The following is a 23,823-nucleotide window of genomic DNA, read 5'->3' as shown; positions in this document are numbered from 1 at the left end:
GGTTCCAAATCACCTCCCTGGCCATGAGCACAAGCTTTGGCGGCTCCTGGCGTGGGTGTCTGAGCCCAGATGTGTCTGCAGGTGCCTAAACAACCCCTTGTCCCCCACCTCCCGCCTGCCACAAACATGGAGAATCTTCCTCCTCTCTGTGATTGTGGAGATCACCAAATTGGCGGTTATCCTGCCTTGAAGATGCCGCCAGGCCCTAAGGGAAATGTTACCAGACACAGAAAAAGGGAAAAGCACCACATTTCCACTAGGACATAAAGATCTCTACATTTTTAATTGCCATGTCTTTTTTTGTTGTTGTTCTGCTAACTTGTAGATCAACAATTAGAAAAATCCAACAGGAATACTTAAAAAACTTCAGAAGGAAATTTAATCAGTAAAAATTACAACCTTCTCCCAGCAGGGAAAGGAACGGAGGAGTAAAACAAAGCCTAGAGGAATGATTTTTTTTTTTTTGGGGGGGGGGGACTGAGCTCACAAACATAACTAGCCAGGTGGAGTCAGGCGCCTGAGGTGGTGTGTATATGTACAAGCTGTGAAGTGTACACAGGGGAGGGCATGGAAAGAGTGTACAAGACAAGCGTGCCAGAGCCCTCAGCCAGGCCTCCACCTGGAAAGGAAATCCAGGTGACCGAGGGAACTCTTGACACGAGACCGCTGTCCTCAGCACGCTGGCAAAAAAAAAAGATTATCCCCTCAATAACATGGTTCAGTTCTGTTTTTTTTTTTTCACTTGCTCTAGACCATTTTGTGGAACCGCCTTTTTTTTGTTTAGAAACTTTTTAGACGAGGGAAGTGGAGAAGCCAACTGGGAGAGGCCCAGGATGGTCAGCCAGCCCCGGGAAACAGCCGTGGGTGGGCACTGGGCAGCGCTGGGTCTGCAGGGGAGGTGCTGTGAGTCTCCTGGGCGGAGCAGTAGACGATGCCCAGTCCACCCCCTTCACCAGGGTCCTTACAACAGGACAAGATGGGGCGGCCATCCCAGGGGGCATCAGCAAGGGCTCTGTGAGCTGCTCCCACATGCCAGCCTCTCCACCCTTCTGGGGACCTCGGGTCCCCTCCCTCGAGGACCAATGGAGCTCCAGGTTCACAATAAGGCTTTGATGGCTCCTCCCACCTGGACGCTGTGCCACACGTGGCCGCCCCTACTCGGAGACCATTTCCACTTTGATTTTCTTCTTCTTCTTCTTCTTGGTGCTGTCACTGTCCTGGGAGGAAAAGCAAGCAAGCATTTCATAAGCACCGCCACTTTCCCAGTCCCACCCCGTTGGGGTAACCAGAAGGTGATGCTCATGACTTGGATGTCCTGGGTGACATCAATTTTGCAGATCATTGTCCTGAGTTTTTCACTGATGCCTTCACCTTCACACTCCCCAGCTCCGCAGCCTCCCAACCCACCACACAAAGAATCCTAATTGAGCTGATGCTAGGAAACCTGGGCCCATCCCATCCTCCCTCCTGGGCAGTGGGCAATGCCTTCCCCTCTCAGGGACCCAGGGGCGCCCGGGTCCTGGGCCTGCCTGCACACACCCCAGCTCCTGGCTTCTCCACAGCAGCTTTGGCCTTCTCCTTCTTTTTCTTCTTCTTTTCTTTCTTGACTGCCTGCGGAGCCGCCGGGGACGCGTCCTCACTCTCACTCTCTCGCTTCCGCTAAGGTGGAGACCACGGATGCACATTAGATCCGAGACCAATGTGGACGAGAATGTTTTCAGTGAGTCACAAAAAGTGGGGAGCCAGTCCAAGAGGATCCTGATGGGATCCAACAGGAAGTTTGCAAAAACCCCTGAAGGGGCCTGGTTTAACAGGCATTCAGAGACTGTCATGCCTGAAGGCCAGGAAGCTGAGGGCACAGCCGGAGTGCCAGGGCAACATAGAAAGGCCGCCTCCTCCCTGGGGTGCTCCCGGGAGCCCTCAGAGGGGGCAGGTGGGTTAGGAACCCCACCTGCCAGGTTCCATGGCAAGCCCTTTCCAGGACATTCGGTGCCACCCGCAGTAACAGACAAGCTACCGTGCCATCTGATGCCAGTGGCCCCCAGCCCTGAAGCCACCACGTGCACAGGTGTTCACTGGCCTTCTGCCGAGTTCCGCCTGGCCCCGAGTGTCCCCATCTCGATTGCAACATGCTCCTGCCACCCGTCAACCCCACTCTGTTCCACAGCTGTGGCCTGAGCTCAGCCAGCAGCCCAGGCCGGTCTAACCCCCAGGCTAACAGAACCCAATAGACACAACAGACCAGTAGCTGGTGGGGCTGGGTGGAGTGTTCGAAAGCCAGCACGGCACACCACTCACCTTTGGGGTTTTCACCACCTCAGCAACTACTGGCGCGGCTTTGACTGCTTTGGGTGGAACATCCTTCTTGGCAGAATTGCTACGAGAGGAGCAGAAACAAAGGGTAAGTGTCGCAGACCTGCTGTCCTCAGAGGCCCGGCTGCACAAAGGCATATCCAGCCAGTCGAAAGCCACCATCAGAATACTGATGCTGGACAGAAGAGCTCACCACTGCCACTCGCAGCCTGACTCCATCTAGAGTCCCACAAGCCAGGCTGGCAAGGGATAACCATTGGCTGCGCAGGGTCCAATGCCCTGACCTGCCCAGGGCAGCTGGGGTTCAGCAGCAGCCCCCAAGGCGAGTCCCAACAGCCCTTCCCTGAGCACGTTTCCTCCATATCTGGTTCTGTACTCATTGGAAGAACTGATGTTGAAGCTCAAACTCCCAACACTCTGGCCACCTGATGTGAAGAGCTGACTCATTTGAAAAGACCCTGATGCTGGGAGATTAAAGGCGGGAGGAGAAGGGGACAACAGAGGATGAGATGGTTGGACGGCATCACAGACTCAATGGACATGAGTTTCAGCAAGCTCCGGGAGTTGTGATGGACAGGGAGGCCTGGCGTGCTGCAGTCCATGGGGCTGCAAAGAGTCAGACACAACTGAGCAACTGAACTGAACTAAGTTGAGGTCTTCACCAGAGTGGCCGGGAGGCGGCATCCAGCACTCGGAGCTCCACGCCCTTCCTTCCTCCCCTGCCATCAAGGGACCCCGGCATCCAGGCAGGTCCCCTGTCCACTGCGGGGCTGGCCAATAGCCACCCTCACCTGTAGTCGACGTACTCTTGCGTCCAGGTGGTAGGTGTGCTGTCGGTGGGCTTGCCGTGCTTGTCCAGAAGGCCCTGCTTGATCATCAGCTTCTTCTGACTTGCCTGGAGGACCAGCAAGGTGTCCAGGTTACAATAGTGTTGACGCAAAGCAGGTTTCATAACCACACACACACATAGCAGAGCACTCGGAATTCACCTTCTCTTCCACGGGTGCAGACATGGGACTTTCAAAGGGCTTGCTGTATTCCTGGGAGCCTCTGTGGTCTCATTTGTACCACCTGCCATTCCAGCGGCCCCAGATGCTTCCCTCCCCGCTTCACCTCAATATCTCACATCGTGTATTTCTACTGCAGTGGCTCTAGCAGAGATCCCTTGCCCCGATTCCCTGACCAGGCCAAAGCCTTCATGGTGGACTCAAGGTGCCAGGGACCTTGCCACACCCCTTCACAGGGCCCTCAACTATGCCGAAAGTCACCACCCTGTGGTGCAAGTAGACTGAGGTCCATTTATGATCCCCTTAGCCTAAAGATCCTCAGGTCCAAGTGAGGCACATTTCTAACCAGCAACAACTTCCCAGAGCCTGGCACGATGCCAGGACATGGCAGTGGAGACACACCAACAGCTGCTCAAGTATTCAACAAAGCAAAATACAATGCTGCGCAGGGCACAGGCCCAGTCCCACTTACTTACTTTTGGCCCTAAACCCCACTTCCGAGGATAAGTGTCTCTCTCCATGATAACTCTCTTGATCTTGGCTACAATGCCGTGGTCGCAGGTGGAGATCACTGCTGTGGTCATCAATGCAATTGCTGCAGGCGTTGGAAAGAGATAAAAGGAAAGACTTGATAACCAATGAGGCCAAATGCTGCCATTTTATACAAGTTTTACAAACTTCATGAAAACTTGTAAGCTTGGACTTTCCTGGTGGTCCAGTGGTGAAGAATTCACCTTCCAATACACGGGACACGGGTTCAATTTCAAGTTGGGGAACTCAGATCTCACATGCCACAGGGCACCTACGCCAGGGTGCCACAAGCAGTGAGACCACGCACAACCAGAGAGAAGCCCGCATAGCCCAACGAAAGATCCTGTGTGCCGCCACTAACACCCAACACAGCCAAACAGATAGATGATTTTTTAGAAAATAATCTCATTGTTGAAATAAAACTCTTAAGCTCTACTGCCTTGAGGTTTCCATTGCGGAGAGTTGCATATGGAGAAAATCCACCATCAGGGGAAGACAGCCTGTGAAATCATGTTCCACTTATCAAGTGCAAAAAAATACTGATACTAATCACACTCATCAAAACCTATGCGTTGGACATCCTCAGAGGAGACTTCTTAAGAGGTATTCAACTGGCCAAAACGTTTGCGTTTTTCAGTTACACGTCTCAGAAATATCCAAATCCATTTTTTTGGCCAGGCCGATACATCCAAAGCTCTTTAATGTGCATTATTTACACCAGGAATAAAGTGTGTCATCAGGATCCCTTTCCAGCTATGCACAATCAAGGTGGCCACAGAGTGGCCAGCAGCCAGAGGGGAAGGGCCACCTCGATAATGAACCCCAAAGACATACATGTCATGCTTGGAGCTCAGACGGGGACAATCCAACAGTAGCTAAAGTTGCGCAAGTTAGCATTGCACAGAGAGGGACGGGACTGAAGGTTCCGCAGTTACCACCTTTATTCCCCACCTGTTGATGATTTCTTCTCTTACTGGAGAGCTAAACCACTGAGACAAGGCTCCTAACAGCAGCTGGCGAGACAAGAGGAAACCCCGCCGACCCCTTCTCACACATGCCTGTCCGAACTGGACCTTTGGGCTGTGACCACCCCACAGACCCCAAGGAACACAGGGATTCATTCGGTCACCCTAAGAGGCCAGTCCTTGGGCATGCCCTCCAAGGGAGCCTGGCTGTGATGGTGCAGAGCGGACAAGAGCCGCTTGCCTCTTACCCATGCAGATGGCCTCCCCTTTGGTGGTGATGACCACGATCTCTTGATTGACCTCAATGCCGTCCTCATAGCGCAGGACACCTGGGAGCATGATCTTTGCCCCGTAGCAGATGGCGTTCACCTGGCGGGATGATGGCCCCATGAGTGCCCCCATCACAGGGTGGCCCCTGCCCTCTACCCCACCCCGCACTGGGCCAGAGCAGCAACCCCTACCCATGCCAGAGGCACAACGGCATCCACAGGCTGCCATGCAGCTTGTATCACAGCCGCCACCCACCACAGGTTGATTCAGAAATGTAACCAGGGCTGGAAGTCGCTACTCCTGTTCAGAGTTTACCTATTCTCTACTTCTCAGCATGAAGGGAAAACACCCTAACAGAGCTAGGTTATAACTACCTTCCCAGGTCATATTCCTAGGTAATAATTACATCCCCAAAGGAATGAACAAGCAACACTGCCAAGGCCTGCTGAACCAATCCTACACATTTTGACATGTCCTTTACGGACCCAGAGATACATATCAAGGCCAACTCTTCCTGAGTCTGCCCACACTCGAGGTGTCCAATCCACCTGAGGGTCTTGTCTTCACTCGCCATATTTCTCCCCTCCCTTGAAATTCCCCCAGAAGCCACTAATTTGACCATAGCAAAAGGGAATCACATTCACATTGTTTGTCTTGTGTATTGTTTTCTCTATCATTATAGGGGCAACTGTGGTATGCCTCTTCAGTTTTTTGTCTTTTATTATAAACTCTAACATCTATACAGTCAAACGTATACAGTTTAAGATCTGAGTATGAATGAACAAGCTCAAATTATTAAATATATAAACGATTTCTTTCTATGAGATTATTTAGTATGCATACTAAGAAAAAAGGCTTGATAATCTCCACGATGTTTAGGTTTTATGGCCTCAAATTGGGATTTATTTCAACAAAGCTTTTAATGGAGATTCCGAAAGGAGAACTAGCCAACTCTCTAATCTCAATCTTTTATCCCCATCAAAACAACTTTTTCTAGCAATAGTTAAAAAAAAAAAACACCCAAGGTGTCTTAGGCACATGCAAAACTACCAGTTTATGGAAGAGCAAATTTTATGTACCACTAACAGTCTATTTCTTGAACCAAGTTACTTACTCTAAATGTTTCATGGAATTAGGCCCAATATTAAAATTTACTTTATATTTGGTTTTCACTTAATAAAGTTAATCATAAATACTTCCATTAACAAAAACAAATTAATCCAGTGCCCAATATACAAAATCAGAAAAAAAAGAAAAGAAACCCCAAGAAAAATAGTGGTTGTAAAATCACAAAATCCTATTTTATCTCTTTAAATAGAATGAAATTTTCAGGCCACGGACCACATCTCCTTTCCTGAGCTCCCATTTTGTACAAACAGAACTTACTGCACTATCTTTCATGACTAGCCGTTTATGAGACGTCAACAGCTTTTCCAAAGGGTAAACGACTCGCCGCAGGTAACTCTCATCCTTATGGTTGTCATACAGCCATTGGGCATCAAGCACGTCATGCATCGTCACCATGTGGTCCTGGGAAGTAGCCGCGCATGAAAATTAATCAAGTGCCATTGTACCCCCAATAGGCAAATGGACCTCACACTTCCAGACACTGAATCACTTTTGTCTCGCCTGCTAGTCCAAGCTCATTAGTCTTTGGTCTGTTTTCAGTCACCTCTGTAACTGGTGGTCTAGTAAACCTAAGCAGGCATATCTGTAGGCTAGGGAGTAAACGAATAGAGAGTAACAGTCTCCATCCACACACACCCCAGCCTGTGCTTTAATGTCCCAAAGTTTAATTAACAGAACAGGGAAGCTGCCCCGCACTGAACTCAACACTTTGGAAACTGCCTTTTCTGGGATGGGAAGCAGGTAGAGTTCTACCAAGGGCTGGAAGATCTAAGTATCAGCCGGCTTTAAGAAAAAAAAAAAAAAAAACAACTCCTTAAGAATAAAAAAAACAACTCCCACCAATGACATACCTTTTCACTCATGACTCCAGAACGAACCCTCCGGAGTTCCTGCATCTGACCACCAACTCCCAACAACAAACCAAGGTGAACACACAGCGTCCGAATATAAGTGCCAGCCTCACAACTCACCCAGAAGATTCCTAAACACACGCACACACAAAAGTAGAACATATTTTCCTAAGTAAACACATGAAAGAAAGAAAGTGAAGTCACTCAGTTGTGTCCGACTCTTTGCAACCCCATGGACTGTAGCCCACCAGGCTCCTCCATCCACAGAATTTTCTAGGCAAGAGTATTGGAGTGGGTTGCCATTTCCTTCTCCAGAGGATCTTCCCAACCCAGGGATTGAACCTGGGTCTCCCGTGTTGCAGGCAGAACACTTTACCGTCTGAGCCACCAGGGAATCCCTTAGGGAGAAAGGTATTGAGTATGATGTTTACTTAAGTTTTTCTTTATGGATACCCGTATCAGGTTGAGGAATTATTCTTCTATGCTTAACTCACTGAATAGTTTTTATTATAAAAGGGTGGGCTTCCCTGGGGGCTCAGATGGTAAAGTGTCTGCCTGCAATGTGGGAGAGACCTGGGTTCAATCCCTGGCTCAGCAAGATCCCCTGGAGTAGGCAATGGCCACCCACTCCAGTACTCTTGCCTAGAAAATTCCATGAATGGAGCCTGGTGGGCTACAGTCCATGGGGTTGCAAAGAGTCGGACACAACTGAGTGACTTCACTTTCTTTAAGTAAATACGTGACCAGGTGAGAAACTCAGTTATTCTCTACCTGCAGCAGTGAAACTGGAGATGACACAAGCCACAACTACCCCATACGCTCAAGGCAGCTACTTTTACCAGATTCTGATTCTGGAAAATTCATTCAACACCAGAGTGCTCCGTGTCAGCTCAGTGCCCCACAGGCCTGAGGACCCACCTAATCGTCTTTCAGGGTCATACTCAATCATTTTGCTCTCGTAGATGGTTCTGACTCGGAGTTGCCTTTTTACTGCAGCAATGAGTGGGGGTCGCTGGAATAAGGCACCTGTCAGGGTTTCTAGGGCCTGGCAAGAAACACAAACGAAACTGCTCTTACTGCATGGACTCTCAAAGATGATCAAAGGGCAGATTTGAGGAGTTTAAGGGCACAAGTGACACACAGAAGTTCTCTTGCAATCACTAAAAAGGGCCTTTCAATTTCTGATTCCTTTTGCAACTCCACATGGGTGGCTCAGGACTGATCAGAAGCCTCTCCTCAGAAGGCACATGAGCAGAAGTGTCTCTGCCGTCTGCAGTCACCTGCCCAGGTTGGCCCAGTGGCTCAGGTGGCTTCCCTTCAATGACAGACTTACCCTGGAAAGCTGAGTCCCCCCTTCGATAGCATTGTGCAGCCGGACAATCCCCACATACTCTTTGCCTGTAAAATGACAAGAGTAGTCAGGTGTGGCCACTGAGTTTGCTGTTATTTCCTATATGCTTGTATCACTCGTAATCTTGTGCAGCCACGGAAAGCAGGAAAATTTCTATCAAATTTGCAGAAGACAGATTTCAGGGTATAGATGTAGGAAAGGAACGAAGACCCTAATGTCGTAGGTTCAACTCTCAACATGCTGAGAAGGACAAGAACACCTGTGGACAGCCTGTCTGGAGGGCACCTTGCAAGGCCAAGAAGAATTTTCCCTGATGACAATGAGGAAGCCATTATTTTAGGCAGAAGCTGCAGGGTATTTCAAGGAGCCTGAAGTGACAGGCCTGCAGCCAGACTTGGACTCAGCTCTGCCTCAGGGCTAGAAGCAGATCCACTTGGCTCCACATGTTTGTCAAAAGCACCCAGAACTCCCAACAAGGCAGCCTCATCAGGAAGGCACAGAAGGCACATACGAAGCCAGAGTATCCCTTGCTTCTGTTTTTAATTGGGTTTGTAAGATTTTACCAATGTAAGAAATCACTTCTGAAAGCCACATGCAGAAGGGCAAGGAAACACAGAAAGACTTCCCATCTTCAAGCTGCCCCGTCCTTTCTCCCACTCTGATTTACCTGCGCTCTGCTGTGATTTCACCAAGCGAGTGGCTCGTTCGATGCACACTATTAAACAACCAGTCACCTTGGGATCCAGGGTTCCACTGTGACCCGTCTTCTCGACCCGAAGTATTCGCCGGATCCAGGCTACCACCTCATGGGAAGAGGGGTTGGAGGGCTTATCAAGGTTAATGAAACCTGTCCTAGATTGGGAAAGAAATTACTGTGTCATCAACTCTGGGCCTCGGATGAAAACTAAATTTGCAGAGTAAAAACCAAGTGTTGACCATGGGCACAGGCTATCATATATGTTGAGGGCATGTCACCACCTCCTTGAATAACTGATGTGAAAGGGTCATTGTGCAAAGAAGTGTGTGCTTGCTCCCAACACGCTTACCTGATGTAGTCCCCAATCTCCCTCTTCAGAGGATTTGAACCACAAGGAAGAGGTGTGTAATGTGTTGTCCTTACATTTAGCTTATCAAAATTCTAGAAAGCAACGATACAACACAAAATAAGCAATAAATCATTAACATATGGAAAATTAAGTCAGGACCACTACGAACCATGATAAGGCGACCCTCTGGGTTCCTGTTTTGGATCTTGCTCCTGTATTTCCATTATCTGCTGTGGCAGACTGCTAAGCCCCACCACATGCTAGAGAAATTACCCAAGTATGAAGAAGACAAATTTTCTCCCTCCTCCAGAAAGACCTCCTGGGGTCCTACAAACAAATGTGGCTTCACTGCACAGGCTTATGCGTAAAATATGGACTAGCTTTTATTTTCTCAGGCACCAAAGGTAGCCAGCTGGAGGATGAACATTCCATGATGGTAGGACTATTGCCAACATGTAAAAATAAGAGAACCAGATGCTATCTAAATAGCAGACATATCTGGCCAAGCAGAAATTAAACTGCATTGAATTATATAAACAAATCTCGTATTTAATCTCTTATTTAGTGGTTGATTCAAATTTTCTAGGCAAGAATACTGGAGTGTGGCCATTTCCTTCTTCAGGGGATCTTCTCGACACAGGGATCAAACCCGGGTCTCCCGCATAGTGGGCAGATACTACCATCTATGCCACCAGGGAATCCTGTCTTTCAGTAAACTTGCCTCCTAATCTCATAGCTGGCACCCATTATGTCAGTAACGAAATTTTAACTCTATTCATTACTGAACTACTTTATGAAAAACCCAACAAAATAGTCAATAACTTCTAGAGTATGTGATACATGCTGGGCACTTAGGCACGTTTCATCGATCACCTCCTGCAACCCTCAATAGGCCTTCTGAAAGAGGAGGTATTATTTGCCAATAGCCTCAGAGAGGTCAAGATTAGCCTAAGGTCACACAGTACCTGACCCAAAGGGGTCTAGCATCAAAATCTACGCTGTAAAGCATGTACTACTCCACAAATCAGTAAATGTCTATAAAGTGAAGCTTCAGTATTCTTGCCTTGAGAACCCCATGAACAGTATGAAAAGGCAAAATGACAGGATACTGAAAGAGGAACTCCCCAGGTCGGTAGGTGCCCAATATGCTACTGGAGATCAGTGGAGAAATAACTCCAGAAAGAATGAAGGGATAGAGCCAAAGTAAAAACAATACTCAGCTGTGGATGTGACTGGTGATAGAAACAAGGTCCAATACTGTAAAGAGCAATATTGCACAGGAACCTGGAATGTCAGGTCCATGAATCAAGGCAAATTGGAAGTGGTCAAACAGGAGATGGCAAGAGTGAACGTCGACATTCTAGGAATCGGTGAACTAAAATGGACTGGAATGGGTGAATTTAACTCAGATGACCATTATATCTACTACTGCGGGCAGGAATCCCTCAGCAGAAATGGAGTAGCCATCATGGTCAACAAAAGAGTCTGAAATGCAGTACTTGGATGCAATCTCAAAAAAGACAGAATGATCTCTGTTCGTTTCCAAGGCAAACCATTCAATAACATGGTAATCCAAGCCTATGCCCCAACCAGTAACGCTGAAGAAGCTGAAGGTGAACGGTTCTATGAAGACCTACAAGACCTTTTAGAACTAACACCAAAAAAAGATGTCCTTTTCATTATAGGGGACTGGAATGCAAAAGTAGGAAGTCAAGGAACACCTGGAGTAACAGGCAAATTTGGCCTTGGAATGCGGAATGAAGCAGGGCAATAGAGTTTTGCCAAGAAAATGCACTGGTCATGGCAAACACCCTCTTCCAAAAACACAAAAGAAGACTCTACACATGGACATCACCAGATGGTCAACACCGAAATCAGACTGATTATGTTCTTTGCAGCCAAAGATAAAGAAGCTCTATACAGTCAACAAAAACTAGACTGGGAGCTGCCTGTGGCTCAGTTCATGAGCTCCTTATTACCAAATGCAGACTTAAATTGAAGAAAGTGGGGAAAACCACTAGACCATTCAGGTATGACCTAAATCAAATCCCTTATGATTATACCGTGGAAGTGAGAAATAGATTTAAGGGACTAGATCTGATAGACAGAGTGCCTGATGAACTATGGAATGAGGTTCGTGACATTGTACAGGAGACAGGGATCAAGACCATCCCCATGGAAAAGAAATGCAAAAAAGCAAAATGGCTGTCTGGGGAGGCCTTACAAATAGCTGTGAAAAGAAAGGGGAAAAGCAAAGGAGAAAAGGAAAGATATAAGCATCTGAATGCAGAGTTCCAAAGAATAGCAAGAAGAGATAAGAAAGCCTTCTTCAGCGATCAATGTAAAGAAATAGAGGAAAACAACAGAATGGGAAAGACTAGAGATCTCTTCAAGAAAATTAGAGATACCAAGGGAACATTTCATGCAAAGATGGGCTCAAGGAAAGAAATGGTATGGACCTAACAGAAGCAGAAGATATTAAGAAGAATTGTACAAAAAAGATCTTCACGACCAAGATAATCACGATGGTGTGATCACTCATCTAAAGCCAGACATCCTGGAATGTGAAGTCAAGTTGGCCTTAGAAAGCATCACTACGAACAAAGCTAGTGGAGGTGATGGAATTCCAGATGAGCTATTTCAAATCCTGAAAGATGATGCTGTGAAAGCGCCGCACTCAATATGCCAGCAAATCTGGAAAACTCAGCCACAGTAGCCACAGGACTGGAAAAGGTCAGTTTTCACTCCAGGCCCAAAGAAAGGCAATGCTAAAGAATGCTCAAACTTCCGCAAAATTGCACTTATCTCACATGCTAGTAAAGTAATGCTCAAAATTCTCCAAGCCAGGCTTCAGCAACACGTGAACTGTGAACTTCCTGATGTTCAAGCTGGTTTTAGAAAAGGCAGAGGAACCAGAGATCAAGCTGCCAACATTTGACGGATCATGGAAAACGCAAGAGAGTTCCAGAAAAACATCTATTTCTGCTTTATTGACTATGGCAAAGCCTTTGACTGTGTGGATCACAATAAACTGTGGAAAATTCTGAAAGAGATGGGAATACCAGACCACCTGACCTGCCTCTTGAGAAATCTGTATGCAGGTCAGGAAGCAACAGTTAGAACTGGACATGGAACAACAGACTGACTCCAAATAGGAAAAGGAGTACGTCAAGGCTGTATATTGTCACCCTGCTTATTTAACTTATATGCAGAGTACATCATGAAAAACGCTGGATTGGAAGAAACACAAGCTGGAATCAAGACTGCCGGGAGAAATATTAATAACCTCAGATATGCAGATGACACCACCCTTATGGCAGAAAGTGAGGAGGAACTAAAAAGCCTCTTGATGAGAGTGAAAGAGGAGAGTGAAATGGTAGTTTAAAGCTCAACATTCAGAAAATGAAGATCATGGCATCTGGTCCCATCACTTCATGGGAAATAGATGGGGAAACAGTGAAAACAGTGTCAGACTTTATTTTTGGGGGCTCCAAAATCACTGCAGATGGGGATTGCAGCCATGAAATTAAAAGACGCTTACTCCTTGGAAGAAAAGTTATGACCAACCTAGATAGCATATTCAAAAGCAGAGACATTACTTTGCCAACATAGGTCTGTCTAGTCAAGGCTATGGTTTTTTAAGTAGTCATGTATGGATGTGACAGTTGGACTGTGAGGAAAGCTGAGCACCAAAGAATTGATGCTTTTGAACTGTGGTGTTGGAGAAGACCCTTGGACTGCAAGGAGAACCAACCAGTCCATTCTGAAGGAGATCAGCCCTGGGATTTCTTTGGAAGAATGATGCTAAAGCTGAAAATCCAGTACTTTGGCCACCTGGTGCGAAGAGTTGACTCACTGGAAAAGACTGATGTTAGGAGGGATTGGGGGCAGGAGGAGAAAGGGATGACAGAGGATGAGATGCCTGGATGGCATCACTGACTCGATGGACGTGAGTTTGAGTGAATTCCGGGAGTTGGTGATGGACAGGGAGGCCTGGCGTGCTGCGATTCATGGGGTCACAGAGTCGGACACAACTAAGCGACTGAAGTAGAGAAATTGAGAATTGTTTATAAAATTTGATAGCAGTCTCACATTGTTGCAAAATTTACCTGTATTCCACAAGTGTTGGGTACACTGGAAATTTAAAAGAAAACACAAAAAACAAAAAACCTCGGGTCTTCATCTCAACTACCTTGAGGAACACTGATTTAGGCAGCCTCATCTAGCCTTGCCTAAGTCCAGGATCCATTCTTAATCAACTGTTTAATACTCAGAAACAGTATAAAAGCCAGACATTGAGCTGATGCAAAACACATACCTTTAGCAACAGGGGCCACTGAGACGTGTCCAACTGAGCCACTTTGGATTCAGGTTTGATGAGAAATTCTTCAGCATGTTGTATTTCCTTCCAGAGGACAGAAACACAACTTGTTAAGACTCCCCACTTGAATCTGAACCCTTCCATTACAACCACCAAAGTTTATGCCTGTGCAATAAAAAACAAGGTGTCTATTCCTGTTCACTGAGATCTCCATAGGAAAGAGAAGAAATGAATGAAGAATTGAGAAAAATAAGTGAAGCGGCACCAAGACGGGAATAGCCAATTTAAGAGAAAAGAGGGATAGTGGGTCTGATAAGAAAGACAATTTCAGGGAAAGCAGTCACTGTGGGCAACACCATTTAGCAAAGTGTGCCTGACAGCAGAGACCTAGGCTGGATGGAGCTTTGTAGTTTCTATCTCACGATGACACCCCGTTCCTTCAAAATCTTTAGAAACACTTCTTTTCTGCAATCTGGCCTCTAAGAAACCTTTCTTTTGAGTCGGAGCAGAGTAAAAATATTCCTACTCACCGCCACAGCCTCCTCTGGTAATGATTTTCGCTCCTTTTTCTTCTTGTGTTTCTTCGGCAAAATAAGGACTTAAAAAACACACACAAGAATTGGGAGTTTTCCCCGAAAATCAAGGCGATCGAGTTGAAAATAGAGGACGCATCAGGGCAGCTGAAAAACGGCCGTCTGGTATAGGCTCGTAGGGAAAGCGAGGGGGGTCAGGCCAGTGCCCGGAGCGGCCGGGCGGGCTCGCGACAGCAGCCGCACGTTTCCCCCTACAGCCCGGTTCACCACGTGGCCGCGCGGGGCTGAAAGGCCCTCAGCCCGCAAGTTCCGTCAGGGACCGTCCGACGGTCCTCAAGGGCTTGGGGCCCCTAGAACTTCTTTTTCGCCTGGGAGCTCCGCGCCCGCCCGAGCCCCTTGGCCCCTTCTCTTCCCTTCCTTGCGCGGCGCTGACCACGGCGGCAGAACGGGGGAGCGCGACCCAGGCCCTGTCGGCGGGAGGCCTGGGCCTCATGGCGTCACGTCACCGCGGGGGCCTCTCAATCTCTCGCCCTCACCCCGTGGAGCCAAGGCCAAGCGACAAGGTCGGCAGGAGGCGAGGCGGCTGGAGCCAGCGGACAGTTCTAGCCTCGATGTCTGCCACCCCCCACCCCCGGCTCCCCCCGTCGGAGGTCGCGACCCGGGCCCGGCCTGCTAGCCACCGGAGAACCGCCCTCACCTTCCGCGTCCGCCATGTTGCCCCGCTGAGCTCGCGAGCCGCGTGGGCCACCACCGCCAAGGAAGCGCCTGCAGGCTCCCGCCGCCGTCAGGCTGCGCCGCTAGGCCCCGCCCACCTGTGCGCCGCCCCGTGCGTGTCGTGCAGAGGGGCGGGGCGAGGCGGCGCGGAGTCCCCGGCGCGCGCCGGCCGGCCGCACCATCTCATTGGCGGCCGCGGCGGCCCGCGCTCGCACCGCCGCGCGGGCGCCTTGGGCTTCGCCCCGCCTTCAGCGGGCCGGCCGGGGAACGCCTGCGCAGCCCACCTGGGCGGGGCTTAGCTGTGGGCGTGGCCGGGCGAATGTCTAGTCTTTCTCACCGGTTTTTTTTTTTAAGTGAAACTTGGGCCCACCAGTTCATTCTAAAGGAGATCAGCCCTGGGTGTTCTTTGGAAGGAATGATGCTAAAACTGAAACTCCAGTACTTTGGCCACCTCATGCGAAGAGTTGACTGATTGGAAAAGACTCTGATGCTGGGAGGGATTTGGGGCAGGAGGAGAAGGGGGCGACAGAGGATGAGATGGCTGGATGGCATCACTGACTCTATGGACAGTAGTCTGACTGAACTCCAGGAGTTGGTGATGGACAGGGAGGCCTGGCGTGCTGTGATTCATGGGGTCGCAAAGAGTCGGACATGACTGAGTGACTGACCTGAACTGAACTGGGCACCTGGGCACGTGTCTCAGCTTTCCTTGCTTCCCCACCCCTGACCCTTCAAGGTGGCTGTCGGATCAGTCCCGATGCCAAAGTGAAGACAGACGTCGAGGCACATAGAGCTTTGCAGCTTCTAATTTTCATCCTGCTAGAGCGGCACTGCCCAATAGAAACAGAGTGCGAGTCCCTTGTGGACTTTTAAATTTTCCAACATCCACTTGAAAAAAAAAAAAAAAGCAAAGTAGAAGGTTACATCGGTTTCAGTAACAGACTGTATTTAACACAACGATCGGCAATATTATCGTTTCAGCATATAAGCAATGCACAACATTATGAATGACATATTTTACCTTTTTTTTTTTTTCTGTACCAGGTCTTCTGGTGATGCTTTCTGGTCACAGCACAGCTGGATTGCAGCTCCACTACGGGTCTCCTTGGGGTTCCCTTGTGGCTCAGCTGGTAAAGAATCCGCCTGCAATGCAGGATACATTAGTTCGATCACTGGGTGGGGAAGATCCCCTGGAGAAGGGAAAAGCTACCCACTCCAGTATTCTGGCCTGGAGAATTCCATGGGGTCACAAAGAGTCAGACACGACTGAGCGACTGAACTGAATGGGGCTCCAGGTGAAGTGATCAACACTCACAGGTCGCTCACCGCAGCAGTACTGGACTGCCAAGCAACTAGCGGCTCCAGGTTCCAGCTCTTTTCCTTCTTCCTTTCGTTCACTTCTCTTCTCACTCTTAAGTGGAGATTCTTACACCTATCCCCCATAGACTTGATTGTTCTGGGGTTATTTCTTTATTGCTGTTGTCAATGGAATTTTTAGCATCATCTTTTCTAACAAGCTGCTACTGACAGAAGAGGACAACTATGGCTCTTCTTCTATTTCCTCCTGTGCCATCCAAAGATTAGGAATTTTTCCATTTTATTTGTGTCTTAAAATATATGCAGTGACAGGTTTCCTCTTTTGGGGATCTAAAATCACTGTGGATGGTGACTGCAGCCATGAAATCAGAAGATGTTTGCTCCTTGGCAGGAAAACCATGACAAACCTAGACAGTGTTGAAAAGCAGAGACATTATTCTGTTGGCAAAGGTCCATATAGTCAAGGCTATGGTCTTCCCAGTGGTCACATGTGGTTGTGGGAAGTGGAGTGCCGAAGAATTGATGCCTTCAAACTGTGGTGCTGGAGAAGACTTCTGAGGGTCCCTTGGACAGCAAGGAGATAAAACCAGTCAGTCTAAAGGGAAATCAACCCTGAATACTCTTTGGAAGGACTGATACTGAAGCTGAAACTGCAGTATTTTGGTCATCTGATTTTGGTCAGCTGACTCATTGGAAAAGTTCCTGATGCTAGGAAAGGTTGAGGGCAGAAGGAGAAGAGGATGTCAGAGAATGAGATGGCTGGATGGCATAACCAATGCAATGGACATAAACTTGGGCAAACTTTGGAAGATGGTGAGGGACAGAGAGGCCTGGTGTGCTGCAGTCCATGGGGTTGCTGAGTCAGACACAACTGGGCTACTGAACAACTTCCCTATTGGTCAGATGGTAAGGAATCTGCCTGCACTGTGGGAGACCTGGGTTCAATCCGTTGTTCAGGAAGATCCCCTGGAGGAGGAAATGGCAACCCACTCCAGTATTCTGGCCTGGAGAATTCCAAGGACAGAGGAGGGCTACAGTCCATAGGGTTGCAAAGAGTTGGACATAACTGAGTGACTAACACTTTCATTTTTCATCAGTTCAGTTCAGTTGCTCAGTCATGTCCGACTCTTTGCTACCCCATGAACTGCAGCACACCAGGCCTCCCTGTCCATCACCAACTCTCGGAGTTTACCCAAACTCATGTCAATTGAGTTGGTGATGCCATCCAACGATCTCATCCTCTGTTGATTCCTTCTCCTCCTGCCTTCAATCTTTCCCAGCATCAGAGTCTTTTAGAATGAATCAGCTCTTCACATCAGGTGGCCAAAGTATTGGAGTTTCAGCTTCAACATTAGTCCTTCCAATGAACTCTAAGGATTGATCTCCTCCAGAATGGATTGGTTGGATTTTTTGTGTATATATATGTATATGTGTGTGTGTGTGTGTGTGTGTGCATATATACACACATATATAATTGGTTTTTCCTCATTTAACTTTTATTCTATCTACAGTTTATTTTGTTGTATATCAAGGTAATCATAATAATACTCTAACTTAATGTTTTATACATAAGCCTTAATGAAATACATAAGAATGTTTTATTCTCTGTAAGAGAATAAATATTCTTTACATTTTCTTAATGTTTCATACATACTTGGTTTAAATACAAAGTCCACAGTGTCAACCAATCCACCAGCATTCCATTACACCCCCCCATTATTTTATAATGCTTTATTGATACATATTTAGCTAAATTTCAGGAACTCACTAATGGTTCTCCAACACTCCTCATCTGATCTGTTAGCAAAGCTTGGCACCTTTGCTTTAAACAGATCCAGAACCTGATGGTTTTTCCCCACACTCAATGCTGTCATTGGAGTGCATGCCATCCTTATCTCTCTCCTAGATTTCTTCCTCTGCAGTTCCTCCCTCCTTCTGCTTGTTCCAACTCTATTGTCTTCTCAACACAGTCTCTGGAGACACCATGAAACTATAAGTCAGGCCATGTCCCTCCTCTGCTCCAATCCCGTCGATGGCGTCCCATCTCTAATGGGATGAAGATTGCCCCCATAAGATACATCCTAACCCCTGAACCCTATGAATATGAACTTATTTGAAAACAGGGTGTTTGCAGAGGTCCTGCAGTGAAGCATCTGCAGATGAGGTCATCCTGGATGACTCAGGTGGGCCCCAAATCCAATGACAAGTGTCCTTCAAAGAGAAGAAAGGATGCAGACAGAAGAGAAGACCGTGTAAACATAGAGGCGGAGACTGAAGTGATTTGAGACTTTAACCTCTAAATCGGTAAGAAAATAAATGTTCTTTAAAGCCACCTAGTACAATTGAACCCATTTTCAAAACAGAAATAGTCACAGATTTCAAACATAAACCAGGGAATAAGGAGGGGGAGGAATGTATTGGGAGTTTGGGACTGACATATACACACTACTATATATAAAATATAAAATAGATAACTAATAATAGTTAACGAATTAGATAAATAAAAATAGATATATAATGTATAAAATAGATAACTAACAAGTACCTGTTCTATAGTACAGGGAATTCAATAGTCTGTAATGGCCTACATAGGAAAAGAATCTAAAAAAGAGTGGAGATATGTATATGTATAACTGAATTACTTCACTGTACAGCAGAAACCAACACACCATTGTAAAGCAACTCTACTCCAATAAAGTCTTAGTCACTCAGTCGTGTCTGACTCTTTGCGACCCCATAGACTGTTGCCTGCCAGGCTCCTCTGTCCATTGGGATTCTTCAGGCAAGACTACTGGAGTGGGTGGCTGTTTCCTTTTCCAATCCAATCACAGTGAATTTTTTTTAAAAATTAAAGATTAATTTATTAAAGAATAAAGGCACCCAGTTGGGAGTAATTTGTTACAGCAGCCCAAACCAATGGATAACCCATCTCTCTAAGAGTAAGAGTCAAAATGCTGATGACAGCTGTCAGTGTCTGCCATCAGTTCCTCTTCTGAGCCCACTTGCTTCTGCTCATGACCAGACTCTCACCCCTCTGGCCGCAGTGCCTCTAACTGTTAAGACTACTCCCCAGGCACACACGCTCTTCTTGGGGCTCTGCCATCTGCTGTTCCCTCTGCCTTCAATGGACCTTTTTTTATTGTCTGTCTCTTCACCAGAATGTTCGCCTTATGAAGCCAAGAAAGTCTGGTCTATTTTGTCCACAGCTCTCTGCACAGCTCCTAGAAGATGCTCTGGAAGTATGTGTTGAATGAATCTGTGACTTCTGAACCCTTCAGTTCAGTTCAGTTGTTCAGTCGTGCCCGACTCTTTGCAACCCTATAGACCGCAGCACACCAGGCCTCCCTGTCCATCACCAACTCCCAGAGCTTGCTGAAACTCATGTCCATTGAGTCGGTGATGCCATCCAACATCTCATCCTTTGTCGTCCCCTTTTCCTCCCACCTTCAATCTTTTCCAGCCCTTTTCAAATGAGTCAGCTCTTTGCATCAGGTGGCCAAACCCTAAACCTTTCCAGATTCCCCCTTACCAGCAGAAGTGGTTCTTCCTCCCCTGTCTAATGAGGCTGCTTCGACCTTCTTTGGAGACCTTATAATGGTGTCACCTAGTCAGTTACCAAGCAAGGGGATGCCCATTCTTATAACCTACTCCTCCCATCCCTTGTTGTCTCCAATCCCAAGATTTGAGGAGGACGATGTTGGAATGAGTTGTCATGTGCAACCCACTGCCTCACCCCTTAACTAATGTTATCCCTTTGGGTGACATTCCTTTCAGCAAAACACTGAGACATACTTTGGTGAACATTCTGGAGAACTAGTCTCGGGAAGGAGGTGGGAGGTTTTGCCATTGAAACAGGCTTGTGCTCTCAGTGGGAAGGATGGAATCCCAGAGAAGCAGAGTATAAGTGGTGGCACTAAATCCCATAGAAACAGGATAGGTAACACAACACACAGCAGGGCTGGAAGCTGGAACTAAGATGGTTCACCCCCAAGGATCTTTGGGGTGATTGATCATGTTGTCATGAGTAAGCCCTGGGAGTTGGTGATAGACAGGGAGGCCTGGCGTACTGCAGTTCATGGGGTCAAAAAGAGTCAGACATGACTGGGTGGCTGAACTGAACTGATGAAAAATGAAAGTGTTAGTCACTCAGTCATGTCCAACTCTTTGCAACCCTATGGACTGTAGCCCGTCAGGCCCCTCTGTCCTTGGACTTCTCCAGGCAAGAATACTGGAATGGGTTGCCATTTCCTTCTCCAGGGAATCTTCCTGACCAATGGATTGAACCCAGGTCTCCCACAGTGCAGGCAGATTCCTTACCATCTGAGCCACCAGGGAAGCCCATATATATATAGTTGTTGTTCAGCAGCTCAGTCATGTCCAACTCTTTTCAACCCCATGGACTGCAGCACATATCTGTAGTAGATCACCACCGACCAAAACGCTCAGTCTAGTGAACAGCAGCCTGCCTTTAATCACCACCATGGAAAATCATGGCCTCTCATCGAATTTCCAGACCCAGTCAATTCACAGGCTCAGCTGTCAAGCAAGGGTGAGGCCAGGTACACGGAATACTGCAAGTATGTACTCTTAACCTGCCTCTGACTTACCCTTGGGACCATAGAGGCCACTGTGGTCCACTAGTCAGAGATGGAATCTTAGTCTGGATCTCTCTACCTGTGGACACCCAGTTCCTGACTGCATAATTGGAAACCAACACAATTGGCAGCTGGAAGAATTCCAATGATGGAAAAATCATCCAAAGGAAGCCCCAGGCACTGTCCCGTCAATTATCTGGCACGTTATCATAAAGAAGTCCCTGACTGAGTGGATCATCTCATTCTGCCCCAAACCATCATGCTGGCCTGCTCCATTAAAGAAATCATGCCAAATGGACCAGATGCCCAGGAACTAGCAAGTATTTCACCACCGAGTGAAAGATAAGTCCCATGAAAATCCAGGGGCCCAAAACTCTGAGACAGGTTGACAGAGACATTCCCTGCAAAGAGAAACAGAAGTTGCTGAACCTGGAACTCACTGTCATAAAGAAAGAATCCTGACTATTGCTGGGCCCTGGCTGGGAGTGGCACACCCCACTAGGATGGTTTTACATCTTGGCCAAAAACCAGCTGGGGAAATTGATGCGGGTCTCTTTCTGGGTTCTCTATTCCATTCCATTTATCTAGATGCTTCTCCCTCTACTGATACTAGGAAGTGGCACCCACTCCAGCACTCTTGCTTGGAAAATCCCATGGACAGAGGAGCCTGGTAGGTTACAGTCCACAGGGTCACAAAGAGTCAGACACGACTGAGTGACTTCACTTTCACTTTTTTCTACTGATACCACACAATCTTTTTTTTTTTTCACTTTTTAACAAATTTTAATTGGAGGCTAATTACTTTACAATATTGTGGATCCCACACAATCTTGATCACTGCAGTTAAATAATGAGCTTTGAAATGTGTTGATCTTGTATCCTGCAACTCTGTAAAACTCACTTATTGGTTATGGGAGTTTTTCCAGTAGATTCCTTTGGATTTTCTATGAAGACAATGATATCTGCAAACTGAGAAGCTGTTAGTTCTTCTTCTCAATCTGTGCACTTTTTGTTTTTTTCCCCTTATTGCACTGCCTAGAACTTCCAACATTGTGTTGAATAAGAGTAGTGAGGGCAGATAGCCTTGCCTTCTTCCCAACCATAAGAGAAAATGCCCCATTTTTCACAATTTAACCATGATGTTAGTCATGTCCTCCATAGATGCTATTTAACAAGTTGAAGAATTTGCCCCTCTAGCCTTAGTACTGAGTGACTTACACATCATGAGCATTGTGGTCTTGAATCGACATTGGGTTTGTCAAATGTATCTTCTGCATCAATACAACCATATGACTTCTTTTGCTTGTCAATATAGTAGATATCATTGATTAATTTTTCATATATTGAGTGAGCCTTTTATCTCTAGAGAAAACCCCATCTGCTCATGGTGTATAATTCTTTTTATGTGTCTGTGGATATGATTTGTGAATTTTACATTATTGGCCTTTCACACACATGTATAGCTATCTCCCCATGTCTGTCCCTCATCTAGAAATTGGAGAAGAATTTTCTTTTTAAATTTCCTCTCTTTTCACAGAGAATAAGTTAGATGCATGGCCACTTTGCCCCATATAACATCATTAAAATAGAAACTCTTCCTTAATAGTGGATGCTTGTTTTCATAAATCCCTCTATTTACAAGATGTACAGTACTTAAAGAACTGCCAAACTAAACCTAATTTTTTGGTGGGGGAAACGTCCTCTTCTCTTGTTTTGTTTTTAAATGTTGTTTACTTATTTTATTGAAGTGTAGTGGATTTACAATATCATGTTAGTTTCAGGTGTTCAGCACAGAGAATCAGTTATATATATATATATATATATATATATATATATATATATATATATATTCTTTTTCAGATGCTTTTCTATTATTATAAGATATTGAATATGAAGTGAAAGTGAAAGTGAAGTCATTCAGTCGTGTCCGACTCTGTGCAATCCCATGGACTGCAGTCTACCAGGCTTCTCTGTCCGTGGGATTTTCCAGGCAAGGGTACTGGAGTGGGTTGCCATTTCCTTCTCAAGGGGATCTTCCCAACCCAGGGATCAAACCCAGGTCTCCTGCATTGCAGGCAGATTCTTTAACCTCTGAGCCACCAGGGAAGCCCTATATGAAGTGAAAGTTGCTCAATCGTGTCTGACTCTTTGTGACCCTATGAACTGTACAGTCCACGGAATTCTCCAGGCCAGAATACTGGAGTGAGTAGCCTTTCCCTTCTCCAGGGGATCTTCCCAACCCAGGGATGGAACCCAAGTCTCCTGCATTGCAGGCAGATTCTTTACCAGTTGAGCCACCAGGGAAGTCCAATATTGAATATAGTTATTCATATAACTAAATAGATATTGAATATAGTTCCCTGCTATCCAGTAGGTCCATGTTGGTTATCTATTTCAAACTAAGCCTAAGAAGTCACAAAGGGAATCCAGCTTTTAGAAAAACACTTGCTCTTCAAATTATCTACTCTCCCCAGGCTGGAGTACAAACCAGCTGCCCTCTGACTATCTGTCATCATCTCAGATGAACGGAACTTGATTGTTTCGACAGTCATGGTGAACATTATGCTGGGCCATTACACTGAAGACATCATGCTTACTGCAGTTGGTGGCCAAGAGGTACCAGAGATGCTTCCTCAAGTCACACGTCTGGGGAAGGAAATGGCAACCCACTCCGGTATTCTTGCCTGGGAAATCCCATAGACAGAGGAGCCTCATGGGCTATTGCAACAGGGTAACAAGGACAACCCCTGATTCCCAAAAATATTCAGAAGAAAAAAGAAAAAAAGACATATGTATGCCAGAGTGTGGAGTGTGGGAGATCAAGCCAATGAAAACCCAAGAGAATGACCCTTAGTGATGTTTTGATATGGTCTAGACCATG

General features: G+C 46.7%; 1 protein-coding gene and 2 non-coding genes across 4 annotated transcripts; all 3 read right to left on the bottom strand.

Moving 5' to 3' along the window:
• Window positions 1-353: 353 nt before the first annotated feature.
• On the bottom strand, window positions 354-15,278 carry DKC1 (dyskerin pseudouridine synthase 1). Of its 2 annotated transcripts, XM_070291925.1 has the most exons (16): window positions 15,014-15,277; window positions 14,314-14,381; window positions 13,781-13,867; window positions 9,463-9,554; window positions 9,084-9,268; window positions 8,399-8,463; window positions 7,984-8,110; window positions 7,066-7,196; window positions 6,473-6,616; window positions 5,065-5,185; window positions 3,797-3,915; window positions 3,105-3,208; window positions 2,299-2,377; window positions 1,540-1,659; window positions 1,127-1,217; window positions 354-680 (listed from the first exon to the last, which is right to left on the bottom strand). In XM_070291925.1, exons 1-15 carry the CDS (start codon window positions 15,027-15,029, stop codon window positions 1,155-1,157), a joined length of 1,521 nt encoding a protein of 506 aa, XP_070148026.1. In that variant the 5' UTR covers window positions 15,030-15,277; the 3' UTR covers window positions 354-680; window positions 1,127-1,154. The 2 variants fall into 2 exon arrangements, with proteins under 2 accessions (XP_070148026.1, XP_070148025.1); XM_070291924.1 differs by having other exon boundaries at window positions 354-1,217; window positions 15,014-15,278.
• Window positions 2,448-2,579, bottom strand: LOC138931265 (small nucleolar RNA SNORA56). The gene has a single exon (XR_011446511.1). It is a non-coding gene; the product is annotated as a small nucleolar RNA SNORA56 (small nucleolar RNA).
• LOC138931263 (small nucleolar RNA SNORA36 family) lies at window positions 6,796-6,929 on the bottom strand. The gene has a single exon (XR_011446509.1). It is a non-coding gene; the product is annotated as a small nucleolar RNA SNORA36 family (small nucleolar RNA).
• Window positions 15,279-23,823: the final 8,545 nt, after the last annotated feature.

This window comes from Ovis canadensis, chromosome X (assembly GCF_042477335.2).
Source record: "Ovis canadensis isolate MfBH-ARS-UI-01 breed Bighorn chromosome X, ARS-UI_OviCan_v2, whole genome shotgun sequence".
NCBI classification, from domain to species: domain Eukaryota; kingdom Metazoa; phylum Chordata; class Mammalia; order Artiodactyla; family Bovidae; genus Ovis; species Ovis canadensis.
The sequence above is the reverse complement of the archived record's forward strand: the minus strand, read 5'-3'. Positions and strand labels throughout refer to the sequence as shown.